The 16,919-nt window shown below is 40.1% G+C and overlaps 2 protein-coding genes across 2 annotated transcripts in view; both read right to left on the reverse strand.

Moving 5' to 3' along the window:
• MED28 (mediator complex subunit 28) overlaps window positions 1-340 on the reverse strand; it is a 4,375-nt gene extending 4,035 nt beyond the window's left edge. The window contains exon 1 of the mRNA XM_009324115.1: window positions 227-340. Coding sequence (XP_009322390.1) covers window positions 227-340 — 114 coding nt within the window. The remainder of the gene's footprint in view (window positions 1-226) is intronic.
• A 400-nt stretch (window positions 341-740) lies between these two features.
• Window positions 741-16,730, reverse strand: LAP3 (leucine aminopeptidase 3). Its single transcript, XM_009324116.1, has 13 exons — window positions 16,689-16,730; window positions 16,237-16,352; window positions 15,841-15,895; window positions 13,905-14,010; window positions 12,620-12,779; window positions 9,012-9,173; window positions 7,829-7,987; window positions 6,942-7,066; window positions 5,468-5,556; window positions 3,991-4,093; window positions 2,156-2,235; window positions 1,355-1,467; window positions 741-1,245 (listed from the first exon to the last, which is right to left on the reverse strand). The coding sequence occupies exons 1-13, from the start codon at window positions 16,728-16,730 to the stop codon at window positions 1,050-1,052; spliced, it is 1,506 nt and encodes a 501-aa protein (XP_009322391.1). The 3' UTR covers window positions 741-1,049.
• Between the last annotated feature and the right edge of the window lie 189 nt (window positions 16,731-16,919).

Here is a 16,919-nt window from a genome sequence, read left to right on the forward strand (position 1 = left end):
CCTAGAGGCAGCCCGAGCTGCTGGGTGTCGGCCCCCCGTGTTAAATGGTAAAGAGGAGAAGCAGAGAAGGCAGAGCCGTCCCTCCCAGCGGGGCCGTCCTTCTCGAGCCTGTGCCCTCCCGCACCTCCCAGACTCCAGCCTGGGTAAGCACCAGTTCAGCACCTCTAGTTACACGCTAGCGTTTAACAAAGAAAACCTCACCCTAAAACAAAACAGAAGAACCCACCCTCTGGGCCTGGATCGCCCCAATTCTCAGGAAGACCTTGCCCCACGTTGTAAGCATTAAGTCTGCTTGACGTTTCAAGTGATTCTGGGAATACTTGGAGCCTGACAGCCTCATGCCAGTAAAGAGGGGAAGCAGCAGGATGACAGAAATCATGTGAGACGGTGGCAGGTTCCCCCCAAACAACCCACCAAACACTTACTTGCATTCATTAGTTTCTGTAAAACAGTCACCAGATACACTCTTGTTGGCATTTAAGACTCGCTACATAATTTAGTGCTGAAGCCATGCTAATCACGCTAATTGCAACAGCTTAAAAAGTCTGATGGTGCATCATTTCTACCTCAATACACGCTAACAGCAGGTTTTTTTCTAAGGAAAAATGATAGAATGGCATTTTTATAAACAACTTCACAGAGCTACCTTTCACACCACCTACGATTCACCTGAAACTGAGGCACAGCTATGATCTCCATCTATTGTTAATTCTCTCTCAATCAAAACACACACACACACACACACACAAAGAGATTTATTGTTTGCAATAATTATGCTTACTTTACATATAAAATAGGAGTTCAGGTGTTTTCCATCATCATGTTTTGGTACTAAATATCTTAAATAGTTCAAACAGAATATTTTTTTATTTTAAACTGCATAATGTGGGATGACAAATCTTAAAGGTAAGATATTCTTACCCAAGTAATGATTTATAAAATGCATTTGTAGTTCATTGCTATAGTGAAAATATCCTTGGGGCATTCATTTATGAATAATACTTTTTTTTTTCTTAAGGCAGATGGATGATTTTAGAATAAGTATTTTATTAGGTATTGTGACTATCTTGACTTAATCGAGCCGCAAACTCTACTAGCGTTCTTGTAGGCCGCCCTGCCATGCCTTTTCGAAGATAGGGCACCTCATCTTTATTCGACATCACACCAGCTATGTCTAAATGAGCCCAGTGAGAGGCAGTCACAAATTCCTTCAGGAATGCAGCAGCTGTGCATGCTCCTCCAGCTCTGTGGGAAGCAGAAAAATTGTATTGTTTCTAAAGCAACACCAACAGCACAAACATTAAATGAATACACTGAAAGAAAGGGACACATGAAGGATATCGGTACGTCTTACCTGCTGTACTTTCCAATGTTACTCAGATCTGCAAGAGGACAGTCTGTTACTTGTTTTGTGTAATGTTCGAAAAGAGGCATTCTCCAAACTCTGTCCCCCGTCAAAATGCTGGCCTGAAAAAGAAACAGTGATAGAAGAAAAATTTGCCAAAACTTTTTTTTTTTTTTTAAAAACTGCATTTATAAGCCCCACTATCATGCATGCTTATTTTTGTTTAGCTTTGATCAGTCTAAAATTCTTCAGCCCAATATAATATTAGGTGTTTGGAAATACACTGCAAAACAAAACAGCGAATCCTACTCTTTAGGTACTTCAGTGTTATAGTCAAAAGCAAAAATCTAAAGACTGCTTTTTTTTTTTCTTTCTTTTTTTTTTCCCTGACAGCACAAATCCTTCCCTTCAGAGACTTCCTTCAGCCATCATGCTTCAGCCACTCACAAGGCCTCTCTGAATTTCTGTCTCAGTGTTATCAAGCAAGATCAATTATCTTTTTAACATGAACTAATTAGTGTCAGTAGTCCAGAGCTTATGCATATGCAGTAAGTTATCAGAAGATGCAGATCCTTGAGATGATGTGCATGCTGTTGGCTATAGGATATTAAACCTCACTAAAGAGCTAGTAATTAATAGTCAAAATTAATTATTTTCAATTAAATACAGTGTAACACCGTTCCTACGAGATTTCAAATTGTAATAACGTACCTTTTAGATTTGCATAAAGACTTTAATGCACTAACTTTTCAATAACAACAGCTATTACTGAATTATTATTATGATTTGATAATAATGCAGATGGGCTACCTCATAAAGGTGAGTCCAAAGCCAAGATGAGTTTGTGAACACTCCAGTCGCAGCAGACCCCAATGCAACATCCATGGCACCTACAGAACACACCTTCAAGGTTATACAGCAAAGGCAAATGCGGACCTGAGCTATTCCTCTGCATCCTGACTCCTCATAGAACTTTAAATTTTTAATTCCCATTATCAGTAATTTATAAAGTCTGCAAAACCTAAAGATTTTAGTACACTTGTATTTTTAAAAGTTTAAACTTTGTTAAAACATTTATATAATCTAATAGGACAAGAATTCATAAAAATCATATTCTGTATCTCATGAAACCAGACTTTCTGTTTTCAGCTTGATGTTTCTCTGCAACATTTCTAATACAATGTATTCAGAAATAACAGTGTCATCGCAAAAAAATACCTGAATTTTATTGTTTCCATATAGAAAATAAGTGAGTGGACTTTTTTCAATTTATAGACCTCTACAATTTTGAGCTGATACCTTCCCTTTTGTGAATTTCACTTGCATAGATTTTTGCACAGCATATGTGAATTTACTTTAAATGAAAATAATCCTTATCAAAATACTAAACCATGCTTAAACCAGAGGGATTACATACATATTTATTTATTTATTTGGTGCTACAGAACTGCTTCTCTAATGCCAACACTCAATTCTCAGTGATATTAAAAAAAAGAAGAAAAAAAAAGTAGTTTAGCAAAATAATATGTCAAAGAAATTTCTACAGGAGCTCTCCTCCTTCCTGCTTGGCACCCAAGGATCCCAAACACGGAATAATCTATAGTGGGAGTAAATGTCTTCTTCTATCATGCCTTTTATATGGGAATTATTTTATACAAGCCAGTGATCTTAAAATCGGCTTCCCTTCTGTCTATTGAAATTTTCCACAGCATTTGAACTGGTAAAACTGATGGAACATAATTTAAAGCACTAGTAGATAATCTATAGAAAAGACAATTATTTTGCTTAGCATACTCATTAAGCAATACAGTGGACTCCTGTCTGAACTACTCTTCCATGTTTGCTCTCATTTCAGTTACAGTCACTTCACCCATGACAGCTTGTTACTGCAGTTCACGAGATGCATACGCAATGCTGTTTTTAAATTTAAAATTATAACCTCATTCATACAGCACTGTGGAGATGAAACAATTAAAACACATTTTCTTATGCCTGAAAGTATGGAAACTGCACATAAAATAAGAGACACTTCAGTCAAACGAATTCCTGGGAAGATGGTAATGACTCTCTGTCCTGGTTTCGGCAGGGGCTCTCCTATGCTATTATTTAGAATCATGGAGACCTGAGCTAGCTCCCACAGTGAAGAACTGGTGCGGGGTACGTCAGAGCTCAGGCACTCAGGAAGCCGTTCACGAAGAAGTTATTTTGGCTCCAGCATGGCCAGTGCCATATGGACCTGGCAGGATTCTTCCACAGCCACGCCAGTATCTCTGCATCAGACAGCCCCGGGAACTGGAAAGGCTTAGCTCAGAAATGGAAGCACTGGGAAACACTGTGCAGAAACATCGAAGTCTGCGTAGGTTTTCCTGCTCTTAGTTCCAGCTCGTCTGGGCTGGCCCAAACTTCATCTACATTGCTGAGAACGTACCCTGCGTGGCAATACTCTCTCCAGTCCCATAGACACGGTGCAGCTGTACAAGCTGTTAGCACATAAACTGTGCTAGCTGTTGTCCTCCAACATGTAAAATCATCTCAGTTGCTTTCGAATTCAGGTTAGCTTTATATACGCAGTGCAACTAATCCACAGCCCAATTAATGAGAGTAACAAAGAACTGACTTGCAAAACGAGTGGAGAACCTGCTTACCTGTTAATGTTGCAGCATTCACAATAGCCCTTGCGTTAAAATTGTGGGCATAACAGAGAGCATCAGCTAACAGCAGTCTTCCTTCTGCATCTGTGTTATCCACCTTCAGGTGCAAAATTAGTAAAACAGATTAACTACTGAAAACATCCCTTTCACTGACTTATTTCTTACATATCTTAAATAGCTGTCAGATTGTAAATGCACTGTCACAGGCCCTAGGAACTTCAGGTAATCAAAATTTACTCAAACAAAAAAAAAAAGAGAGAAAAGATAGTATTGATACACAGTTATGTTTATAAAATAAAAGCATATCTGTCGCTGAGGTCAAGTCATCTTTCAGTGCTGCAACCTCCTCTGCATGCTGGGCCCCTGTGCTGCTGGCTCCTCAGAAGAGCCTGGAGGCTGGAGGGGTGCCCCAGTGGAGTGCAGGGGGCTGGTTACCATTCCCAGCAAAGCCCCAGGAATCCCAGGGGCTGCTTCTGAGCAAGCAGAGGTCTGGCCGATGGAAACCGCAAAGGAGGAGAGGGTACCACAAAGAAGCACTGACGCATGCCTAGAAACAGTTCCTTGTTATACCGCTTTCTCTTGGATCTTGAAAATTTCCCCTCAAAAAAAAAAAGAAAAAAAGAAAAAAAATCAATAGCCCCTTTGCTCCTTTCCCCTTTCAGGAAAAATTCATGATGAGTTCTCCAAGATTAATTGCATGATGTGCTCTGAGCTACTAGCACTTGCAGATTTCTCCTTGGCGGGGGAATATGTGCCCCCTCTTTTCCCTCAAAGCAGAGGGCAACTGAACTCAGTTTTGGGAGAACCTCAAGGAACTAGAAGGTTCAGCAAGTCAAAGGTGGCAGAATCACAGAAATCCAGAGAGAAATATTGATTAAGCCATCTACTTCTGCAGGAAATCAGTGGGCTACAGCACAATAACTTCCAGTACCATTTACTCTATTAGATGAATATGGAACAATTTGGATTAGATATGAAATACGTATTTTGGGTACTGATTTGGCAAGCTCCTTTGAACCAACAGTCCCTATGACTCAGAGTTCCGATTGTACAGAGCAGCTTGGCAGGGTAAAGACCTTGGTTAGATCGCAGGGGAGTGTCCTGAAGGGTCTGCTGGAAGCAATTAGTGTGTTATTCATTCTGACTGAGAACCTGTATTTATGAGCATTGTTAACAACCTCTTGTGCTAAAACATTTTCTAGGATGTTCAGTAAGTGACCATACTTTCCAGCTTTTCCTAGCAACTTATAAAACATGTCTAATATCTTCAATCTGTATTTATATTTGAAAGAATCCTATGATAGCAGTTTCTAATTAATAACATGCTTCTTACATTTTTAAAAACAGTACATTTGCACTGCTTATCTTTTTAAAGGGTCTTTTCAAACATGTATTCTGACTGCAGTCATGTAACTTGATTGATTAAGCCAGTTCACTGAAAGTATTCAAAATGCAAGTTTCACATGCATACCTGTATTGTTTTTCCATTCTTGGCTCTAACTACATCCCCAGGCTTGTTTGCCTTACCACTGGGCATATTTTCACAGAGGGGTGCCAAACCTCAGAGAGAAAAAGAAAAGTGCATTACTAGTTTCTTTCTCAGAAAAGATATAGAAAAAACCACTTAGAAAAAAACCAAACACCTCCTTAAGAAAACAGTACTATTCTCATCTTGAATTTATGCTCAAAATCCACATTTTCCTGGTTACTGAAAGACACACGGTCCAGTTTTCAATCAGGGAAATTCCTCTGCATGTTGCACCACCACATTCTCTCACCTACACCATTTTACCACTAGGATTTACTTCTACTTTATGCCCAGACAAGTGAGATCAGAGAGCAACAAATATCATCTTATGTCTTCCATATACGAATAATTAGTCACACATAAAGGGATTTCTTTCCTTCTGAAATTAAAAACTTCTCAAATTAACACTGTGAGCCATTCAGACTCTGCTCATTGTAAATAAGCATTGTGTAATGTCAAGAGGGGTCTAAGGACTCGCCATAGAACTCCAACCATAAGAAGAGCAAATAGAGATGAACAAAAAGAGTCAGTGTCAAAACTCCAACTATGAATGGGATAGTGGGACATACGGCACTCCACCATTCCTAGGGAAAACCTGCTCCTGGCACGAGGAATAAGCGAATTGTGGACTGCCACTTTTCAGTGGAATTACGTACACTGACTTTTGCTCCACTGATTCAGCCCTTCCCATGGCATACTTTTAAGTGAAGAATGTCATGAGGATGTGTGTTTCGCTGCACTCTACTGGTTGAAGCATAAAAGTAACTAAAAATACTAGTTCCCTGAAAGTCAAGGTTCTCAAACACAAAACTTATCCTAGAATGGATTACATGTCATCACCAACTCATTTTGCCACGGTTCCTGAATCAGCTCATTTAATTTTAGCTGTGCAAATTTTTGCAGAAAAAACAAGCATTGCTCGTACTTAAAAATAGTATCAGCAGACCGGGGTTTTTTGGTTTGTTTGTTTTAGATTTCTGCTGAGATAATTCATCTGAGGAAACAAGAGCTGATCCCTCTTCCTGTTCAGCTGTGGCAAACACTCATGGAGGTATCTCAGCTAACTCCTTTTCATTTTTAATTTCTTTTACAGATACCCACATTCCTTCTTGTAATGAAGGATCAGAACTTCTGAAAAAATTGTTGAAAATAAGTTTATTGACAATCATTTCTCACCTAAAATCTAAAAATCATGCCTTCAAAATTTTAATTCAGTGTTGAAATATTTATTCAAGCAAAGCTAGTAATTTTTGATAAGGAAGTAGAAGTGGAAGAGCAAGGGAACGAGACAAATAAGTCTGCAAGAGTCCATGGCATTTCTGTAAGACCATTACCACTGCTGATACTAGAAAATGACTTTGTCAAAAAGAAATCTTGTAAAATTAAGATTTTTGAATTCTTACACAAACATACTTACCAATTATGTTAAGGGGTAGATTTAAAGCTGCTGCTGTCACAATGGCTGAACAGACAGTTGCTGCCCCTCCCATATCTGCTCTCATCGCATCCATACCTGATGATGGCTTCAGTGAAATGCCACCACTGGAATAAACAGAACAAATCTCATCCAACATGTAGGAGTTCAAAGCTGCATACATTGATAATATTCTGTCATCAGTATGTTTATGCACCAAATACCAGTAAAAGTGTTTTCAAATATTCCTGCAACACCCTAACAAGCATACTGAAAGCAAGGTATCCGGGTTTTCATTTCAGATAAAATACGTCCATGAATTATTTCCTCGTAATTAAGATGCCCTAAAAATCCAAGTAATCTGCAGCGGACTAACTCAATGATCTTTGTAATAGCAAAAGAGCACAAGACAAGAACAAATGTACAAATACGCTTGGTAAAATCAGCATATGGAAGAGGAACAGACTGATAAATTCTTCAGTAGTTATGTGACATGAAAAGCAGTTATAAAGAACTGCTGCAAAAAACAATTTTCTCTTTCCTTAAGCATGATCTAGATGCCCAGTGACAGACTGCAATTCTAAACTTGTGAATTCTTCATCCAGAGGTTTGCTCAGGCCAAAACAAGAAAAAATAGCAAGTTTTTTTTCTTTCCCCTTGAATTTCCATTTTCCCCCCTTACAAGACAGGCGCATATCAATGCCTACTTTGTCCAATCGCTCAAGCTTGTCTTCTCCCCCAAAAAGGCAGCACAGTCCTACTATATAGGGCAAGTTCACTGGAATGGCATTGAAAGATGTGCTGAGCAAAGAAAAAGCATCTCCCCATTGAGCATGAATAGCAGGAAGGCATTTTCCCCTCTTTAGTCATTAAAACATTAGCATACATACCTGTCAAATGTAACTCCTTTTCCTACAAATACCAATGGGGAGTCATTTGTATTAGCACCACCTAAATAGTGAATCTCCAGAAAGATGGGAGGTTCAGCCGAACCCTTAGCTACACTCAGGAATGCTCCCATCTGTTGTGTTGCTATCCAAGACTCCGGTCTGGAATAGAAATGTATATGGTTTTTGTAATTGGACACTTTGACTAAGGTGATTTTGTTTGTTTGTTTTTAAGAGATCACAATTCTTGAAGGTTTGTACACAAACTATTAATTCCATTTTAGTTATTTTGGAAACCGTCATTTAAATCCAACCATTATGACTTTTTTTGTGAAACTGAAAAATACAACCTCAAAGTTGCTGCTTGGTTTTTGTTTTGCCTTGTTTAAGAAAAAAAACCCACCACCAAAAAAAACAACCAACAACCAGTCTACACTTTCTGCATCAGAAACATTAAACTTTCACTTGCCTATCAGGCTGTAGTCTCTGATGCATATGGAACAACAATATTGCAGCAGGTTATGGTTTAGCTTTCTGCTATCAAGATGGTTAACTACAGGCAAAGTTGATTTCCCTCAAGCTCTTGCTTTTCAACAAAACAGCCTCCAACACTTGCATAACCAGCTAGCCCACTTCCACTGAAGTGCAGTAACTAGAAATGCCAAAACAAGAAGCAGTAGCCATGCAAGTTCAATTGCAAGGGCTTTTAGAACTCCATCTCAACATTTTTAAGAGTTAAAAAAAGCCCCAACAATAACAACAATGAATAGAGGATGTTTAATTACCACATCCAAACAAAAAAACAAAGGTATGTATAAATCCACTTGGGAAAAACCCCAAAAGGTATTAGAAAACAGGTGCCTAGTATTTGCCCTCTATTCACTGAGTCTTCATCAGGCTTCCTCTTTCACAGCACATGTGTCAGTTAAGCAGTAATTGACTGCATCACTAATTGACAGTTAATCATTTTACTGTGTCACAGTATCTTGCTTATTCTGCAAATGAGAAGCTCACCTTCTAATACTGAGAGTAGCTTGCAGATGGGGCACCCCTCATACCTTTTTTGCCAAACACTTCCCCTGCTTTTGTCATCTGAAGTGGCAGAGTAAAAATGAGAGCCCGCTGCAGATTTGAATAGCCTGGGAGGTATCTTACCCTGTAGAGGAATCATTTAAATGGAATTTACCTTATATGGACCTTCACATTGCTGAAACTTCTGAGCTTCTGTTCAATATGTTCGGCAAATTTGATTGGAGTTATATAATTAGCTGGAGCCTCCATAAGGTACCGAGCGAGGTTCTGACCCTCAGCATAGATAACACCTTTTTGCCAGGCTTCACTTTCAGTGCTAAACAACACCATACAATAATCAGCATCATAAACATTTGCAAAAGTAAGGTGTCAGCATCCATCTGTTCTCTCCTGTTTGAAAATGCAGTATCATTAATTTGGGGCAATTAAGAATTTCATAGTAATCCTACTACGAGGAATTTAGGATATCCAAAGTGCATCTAGTCTGGTAACTCATCTCTAGTTCTAGTCAGTGCCAAATGCTTCACAGAAAGCTAGAAGAATCCTAGAGCAGACAGATGTAAAGTTATCTGTCTAATACATTAGGTCTTGTCCTAATCCTTACTAGTCAGAGATTGGCTTAAATCCTTAAGCACAAAGTTTAATATCCCTTCCAAAATTTGTAATCGCATTAATTATAACAGCCCTGAAAGTTTTTATTTACCATATAAAGCCTCCAATTCTGTTTTTCACTTTACTGAAATATGACTTCTGTGGTAAGAGTGGACTTTGGATCTTATTTCACAGTGCACTCAAGGCATTTCACTAAAGACTGACAGAGCAAACGTTTGAAGAGCTGCCTGCATAGAAAATGGGGATGTCTCTCCGATTACTTTGCAACACTACCAGTACAAAACCTTTCATTTTACTGAGACAGAACTGAAAGGCTTATTTGCTTTAAAAGATATCACAAAGCAGGGCATTAACCTGGATTCCGCCCCTCAGAAGAGCGACACAGTGAAGGAATCCAGGAGGAATATAGAAACATCGCCTGGATATGGAGGGATGGAATTAAAAAGCCAAATCTCAGCTGACACTGAAACTGGCAAGAAATGGGAAAGGCAACAAGAGGACTTCAACAGGTACATCATCAGCAAAAGGAAGGTTCAGGGATAATGCTATCCCATTGCTAAATGGGGCAGGCAATCTAGTGAACTGAAGTTCTAGAAGACTGAAGTTCTCAATGCCTGCTTTGCATCAGTCTTAATAATTATTAAGGTCTGCTTCCAGATTCCCCAGTTCTTTGTGCCTAGTAACAGAGTTTGGGGAAGAAAGGTACTACCCATGGCAGAGGAAGATAGACTTAGGACTGTTTAAGGAAGCCAGACATACACAAGTCCTTGGTAGCAGGCAAGGTGTATCTGAGGGTGCTGAGGGAGCTGGCTGGCATCATTGCAAGCCTGGTCTCCTTCAGTTTGAAAGGTCATGGTAACTGGATGTAGTCTCTGATTATTGGAAAAAGACAAGTCCTCATCTTTAAGAATGGCCAGGAGGATATAGGGAACTACAAAGCACTGACCCTAGACTAATCCCCTAAAATTTTATGAGAAAGTCATCTTGGAAGCCATTTCCAGGCACACAAAGGACAAGATGGTCACTGGGAACAGTCATAGATTTATTTGGGGCAAATCATGCCTGACCAACTTGACTCACTTTTATGATGAGAGGGTTGGCACAGAGGACCACAGTAGATGTCATTTATTTTGGCTTTAGCAAGGTTTTCACGTAGAATCCTTCCAGACAAATTGAGAAAACATGAACTGAAAAGGTAGACTACAAAATGGGTGAAAAACTGGAAGAACTGTTGGGCTCAGAAGATAGCAGACAACAGTTGAACAATCTAGCTGGCAGTTAGTTATGTGTGGTGTTCCTCAAGGGTTGATACTGGGGCTGATACCTTCATCAACAACTTGGACAATGAAACGTACCCTCAGAAGTTCATGGACAGCGTCGCATTGCGGGGAGCAGCTGAAATGGGGAGGGTAGGGCCACCATTCATAGGGGCCTTGACAAGCTGGAGGAACGCACCAAAGGGAACACCATGAAGACTAACAAAGACTGGCGTAAAGCCCTGTACCTGGGACAGAACAGCTCTATGCAACAGTCAGGCTGGACACTGACTAGGCAGAAAGCGAAGTTGGAGAAGAGCACCTGGGGATCCTGGTGGACAAGTTGTACAGGAGTAAGCAGCGCATTACTGCGGTGACAAAGGCCAGCCATGTATTGGGTTGGATTACAGCATGGCCAGCATGTTAAAGGAAATAATTATTTACCTCCTTGGCATTTGTGAGGCCGCATCTGGCTACATCTTTTGGCTGCATCTAGCTACGTCCACTTTTGAGTGCCTGAATACAAAACAATACTGATGAACTGGAGAAAGTCCAAAGGAGGGCCCTAAGAGGGCTAGAGAGCTGGAGCACATGGTATATGAGGAGAAGCTAAGAGAATTGGGTTTGTTTCAACTAGAAAAGAAAAATTTAGCAAAGATCTAATTGCAGCCTTTCCTCTACCCTTACATAGGGTTTATAGAGAAGATGAAGACAGACACATCTCAGAGCTGCACAGTAAGAAGGTAAGAGACAATGGGCTCAAGATCCAACAGGGAAACTGCAATAGGACATAAAGAAAAAAAAAAAAAATCACCATGAGCATAGTTAAGCACTACAACAGATGGCCCAGTGAGGTTGTGGAATTTCCATCTCAGGAGATATTCAGAACTGGACTAGAAAAAGGCCTGATCAACCTTTAAAGTTGTATGTAACTTCCAGGTTATCCCTAATCCAAGTTGGAGCTGGACTAGATGACCTCCAGAGGCCCTTTCCAACCTAAATTACTATATACAAAAATTACTTCCAGTGTCATAAGTGGTCATAGAACCATCTATGTTTTCAGGAAATGTTTATTTAATATAATCGGCTCCCGAACTATCTGCTGTGTTACAAAACACGAAGTGTGTTGCATGTAGCTTATCAAGACGTGCTTAAATTGAGAGGTTTTTATTTTATTTCATTAACTTCCTCATAAGGAAGGACTTGTTCCTGTATAAAGAACATATGAGAAATACCTCTCCTCTGTGTGACAGAATATCCCATGTGGAAGGTCCAAAGTCCACTCTAATACAGTAAAAGGGGATTAATAAAACTTTGTTCTGGAACCAAAAGCTCCGCTATTACTTTCTGCTCTGAAGTAACAGTTATGTCTATTTAGAGGCCAGAAGCACCCAAGCTTCTCTTCTTGCATTATACTCTCTAAAAGAAAATGTAACAAAAGAACTATGTAAAACCTATCCATCATGGCATGGTCTCGTGTCAATTAGCATTTCCTAATTCTCAAAAGGATTTATTCATTTATGGAGTCTGAAATACCTCTGCTCCACAATTTTGGCACGCAATATCAACAAAAGTCCTTTTATGTCACAAGTATGCTTCAAGTAATTTTTTACTCTTATTTTTATCCTGGGCCTTCTTTTCTATGAAGCAGCATTTATTACCCTTAACCTCAGAACAAGGCATACTAACAAAACACATGGAGCAAACACTATAAATATACTTGAAGCGTAAAATACTTCAGGAAATTCAAAGGAGTAGGAGGACTTAAGAGGGATATTGCTGCTAGCCCTATTCTTCCAGTTTTGTGTTTTGCTCATGCACAAGCATGCACACAGTTTTATAACTAAATAAACAAACAGATAAATAAACAGGCAAGCTTTCCTTTTGCCATCACCTTCCATGAAGCTGAGGAGTAACTACAGGTTTCTTTTTTTGCTTCAGGTCGTTATATTCATGCAATCCAAGGACAGCGCCTTCTGCAGCTGCTTGAGCATCTCCACAGGGGTCTACTTCAACACAAGGGATCTCCAGATCTTGGATCTGCCTACAACCAGCTGAAAAATACAGTACAGAACTAGTAGGCTGAGTATTGCACAGAACAGCAAAACAGGTGTCTGAGGTGATCAATATGACATTTAAAGGAAAAAAAAAATTTTAACTCAAGATATCTGAGTATCATGGTTTAGCCCCAGTCAGCAACTAAGTAAATCAATTCAAAAGATCATGCAGTAGAATAATTTGAAATGCTAATGACCATATACTGACAAATTTTGACTTAAAACTTCACTTGAGTTGTAACAATTAAGACATTTCACAAGAATAAAAAGGAAGGTCCAGAGTTGTTCCGATTCCTTTAAGCTCACTCTACGTCAAAGAAAAGCTCTATCATTCTGGAGTGCTATGGATTATGACTATCGACAGGTATCAGAAATTTGCTGTAATTCAGTTTTTTGCTAAGAATATATGACTGCTCTTTTCTTCCAAATGAGTTTATACACACTTTTATAAACAAACAAACTATATATTCCATAAATTCTATTTTGTACCCAAATAATTTAACTGTTTTGGCAGCTGGTGAGACAACACAGGCTAGCACTTTGGACATACATGTGTGACTGACCTCCAGTCTCAGATTATAAACTCTGCGATGAGAACTCTTTTTATTCTTGTTTTATACACACTTAGATGCAGCAGTCATCCTTGATTAAGATAGAGAGGCCTCCTCTGCCTACAACGGATAACATACTGAATCACACTACTGATGTTGTGAAAGATACCAGTTTGTAACACAAATATCTCAGTTACAAACTAAGTGGCAAAAGTAAATATGTGTGCATACTTAAGTACAGTGTGAGCATAAAGTGAACCAGTGATGCTCTCAGGCTTCAAAATAGTAGTAATTAAACAAGCGCCTTTTCAATATCACACTGTTTAGGAAAGTTATTTGGTATAAATAACTGGAGTTACCTGTCTGCAGATTACATGCCCTATAACTCCTTCCTCACTAAGGAAAAACTTCATGAATATCAGTGACAAGTAAATGCATTTACGAAACCATGCAGTAGGTTTGCATTTCAAAACAAAATCATATCTAGACTCACTCTTCAAAAGTGGAACATGCTGCACCATTACAACAGTTTTATAGACAAAATGCTTAAGAAAATTTAAAAATAGTTAACCTGCAACAGCTGCACGAATATTTTCTTTGCCTTCATTCCAGTTTTCTTGGTCATTTACTCCAGCGTTCTTCTTACCCAAGCCAACTACAACCACACTCAGAAAGTCCTAGATGAAGCCGACACACAAATGGATTCACTTTCCTCATTGTTACAGCCACAGAAGAGACTTGTTGAAAAGACCTTACTTTCCAAATCAAACCAAGGACAGCATTAAAATACATTCAGTACTTTCTCTACATTACGCACATTTCTATGTTACGAGTGCCAGTATGGTGCCACTGTCTTGCACTCCCAACCATTTGCCACAGGCATGCAACCAGTTGTGGTTAATTAACCAGTTGTTAATTACGTGTATTGCAGCAGATAGGGCTTTATGCTCAACACATAGCAAACTTGATGCTTCTAAGGGCAAGTCTAAGAGTCCTTTGAAAGCAGATCCAGCTTTCCAGCTGCAACAAAGGCCAGAACTGAGCTGGAGAAGTGTAACCTTTCTTGGCACAGTACTATGTTCAAAGAAATAAAATCACTTCAAAGGCTGAGCCTATTAGCTCAGGAACTGAGCTGGCATGATTTGCCAGGTAACAAACCAAAGCTGCACAGAGGTACACAGCTCCAGAACTCAGGAAAGCAATGTAGCACAGCAGACTAAATGCTTGCCTTATAAGCTGCAAGTGGAAGGCAAAAAGGAAGAAATAATGAAGATTAAAGGAGCCTTTTAAGAACGAAGTCAAATTTGTATAAAACTCAAGGTTATATATGTGAACAGATTTCCCATTGCTCTGAAGAAAAATGAAGTTCATCTTGGGCTTTCCCTTCCATCACAAACAGCTGCTCTGTCAGATTCTAACAATCAGCTTTCAAACTGCTACACCGTAGTAAAGTCTTTCAGCCCACAAGATGCTGAAAGTAATGTTAGCTTTCCAGAAGATCGGTGATTCCAGTTCACATTTTTTTTAGTTATCGTTATTTTGCACGCTTAGAAGAGTCCATAAGGCCAAATTCTACTGCCTTCTCTTGCAGAGATTTGCTACTCACTTCAGAGGCGATCCTGTATGCAGAACTGGGATAATGGGACCTTCAGTGGATTCAACTTCCATGAAATTTCTGAGAGCCTTTCTACTGAATCCAGTGTCACCTGTCTGGGGTCTCCACACAGGAATTTATACATGGTAGGCAATACTCACTAGAAATTGATTTATTTAAAATCATTTAAATAGCCCTAATGTAAGATTCAGTTACTTATACAAGGACACCTAGTGTCATATTACATGTCTGCCTAGCCTCTAGCTACTACTCCAAAAAGGCATAAATCGTACATTTGCCAGCTCCATGTAGGTGCATTAGATGTATTAGGGCTTCTCAAATGGCACCAAAAGCCTAACTTTGAGCAGATGAATCCCCATCTCCTACCCTTGTGATATGTCATGTCTGTGCAGACAGAAGCCCTGCCCGAAGAACAGTCCCCCGTCTTGTTTTCAGAGGTTTCAAGCACATGACTCTAAAACCTCTGATTACAGCCTATGATGGGACCACCTTGTGTTAGAACTGTCACATCTGGAAGGTCTTTGCACATATCGGTACGCACTCTTGCACTCACTCCTCCTGAACACTGGAGGCACAGTAGAAGTCTGATCCAAAACTGCTGTGCTTCAGCTCGTTCAGTAAGCAGTTATTCAGAGCACACCACCTTTGGAGCAGACCTGTTTACATCTTCTCAATTTGCAGCACAGCGGAGGGAGTACAGGATTCTGCAAAAGGGCATGCAAACATGGGGAGTGGGGAACAGGAGGTTTCAATAAGAACCACATCTTTTGTTGAAAGGGGGAAGAAGAACAGAGCATTTATACAAGCACAGCAGTGAACTCAGCTTAAAGTAAGATGTAAGGGCAAACCTCAGACATTAATCAATATGCACACGAAAATCCAAAGTTCATACCTGATGCAAACCATGGAATATGCGTGTTTTGCCTTTCTTCAAAGATGGCCCACATCTAGGACGCAAAAAGATTCTTTCAATAAAGAAGTCCTTATTGGTGATAAATCTATGGTACTACATTCACTCCACAACCACACAGTCCTCCTCAACACTGTACTGGGACACTTGGCTCAGTGCCGATACACAGAAAAGGTCAGTCCCCATGAACATTTTGCATCTGTTTCCTCAGTGCTTGGTTTTTCCACAGGAGTTCCCTCCAAACTGCTTGGCCTGGTAGAGGCAAATACCAGCCTGAGAAGTGATATGGATAGAAACACTAATAGCGATAAAAAAAGATCATTCTTATTGGTGTTTGTAGGTACTTTAATCCATTTCAGAGGCTTATCACACACTTACACGGACAGAAGTTCTCTCAGTTTTCCAGACACACGTCTATCGAAAGCATCTCCCGCACTAGTGAACTGGGCAGCACCTTCATCCTTTTCACTTGAGTAGATTCCCAGAACAAGACCCTAGAAAAGGATGCGCATTAATGTAAACACCACAGAATTGAGAGACCCATCCAAAAGACAGCAAGCACGCTGTTCAAACCGTAGCTACGGCTGTATATGTTCATCTCAGTTTATGCACTTATCTAACAAGATGCACAGAGCAACACTTTGGTAAACCAGGATAAACTACTACAACTACTTTTAAGTGTGAAAAAGAAATTAGATACAGTATAACTAAAGTTGTAATCATTTTGCCTAACACGTAGAGACAAAAACTCTTTCAATCTGTAATTTTAAGTACAAAACAGCTTTTGTTTCCCCCCCCGCCCCCAAATGCAGATCTCCAGCCAGGTGCACCCACGAGCACAGGGAGTCGCACCGCTCCCGACTCAAGCTCATCGGCAGGGCGGCGAGGTGCCGGGGCAGGAAGGCGGCTCTGCCCCGACAGCGGGCGACGGGGTCCCGACAGGGAACTCCTCCAGGGCGCAGCCTCCCAGCGGCCCCAGCACAGCCCGGCCACAGACACGGCGCCCACCCCAACGCCGCAGGCTTGCGGGTTAAAGCCCCCGGCTGGACGTGGGGGGCACG

This window comes from Pygoscelis adeliae, unplaced genomic scaffold (assembly GCF_000699105.1).
Source record: "Pygoscelis adeliae isolate BGI_AS28 unplaced genomic scaffold, ASM69910v1 Scaffold24, whole genome shotgun sequence".
NCBI lineage: Eukaryota > Metazoa > Chordata > Aves > Sphenisciformes > Spheniscidae > Pygoscelis > Pygoscelis adeliae.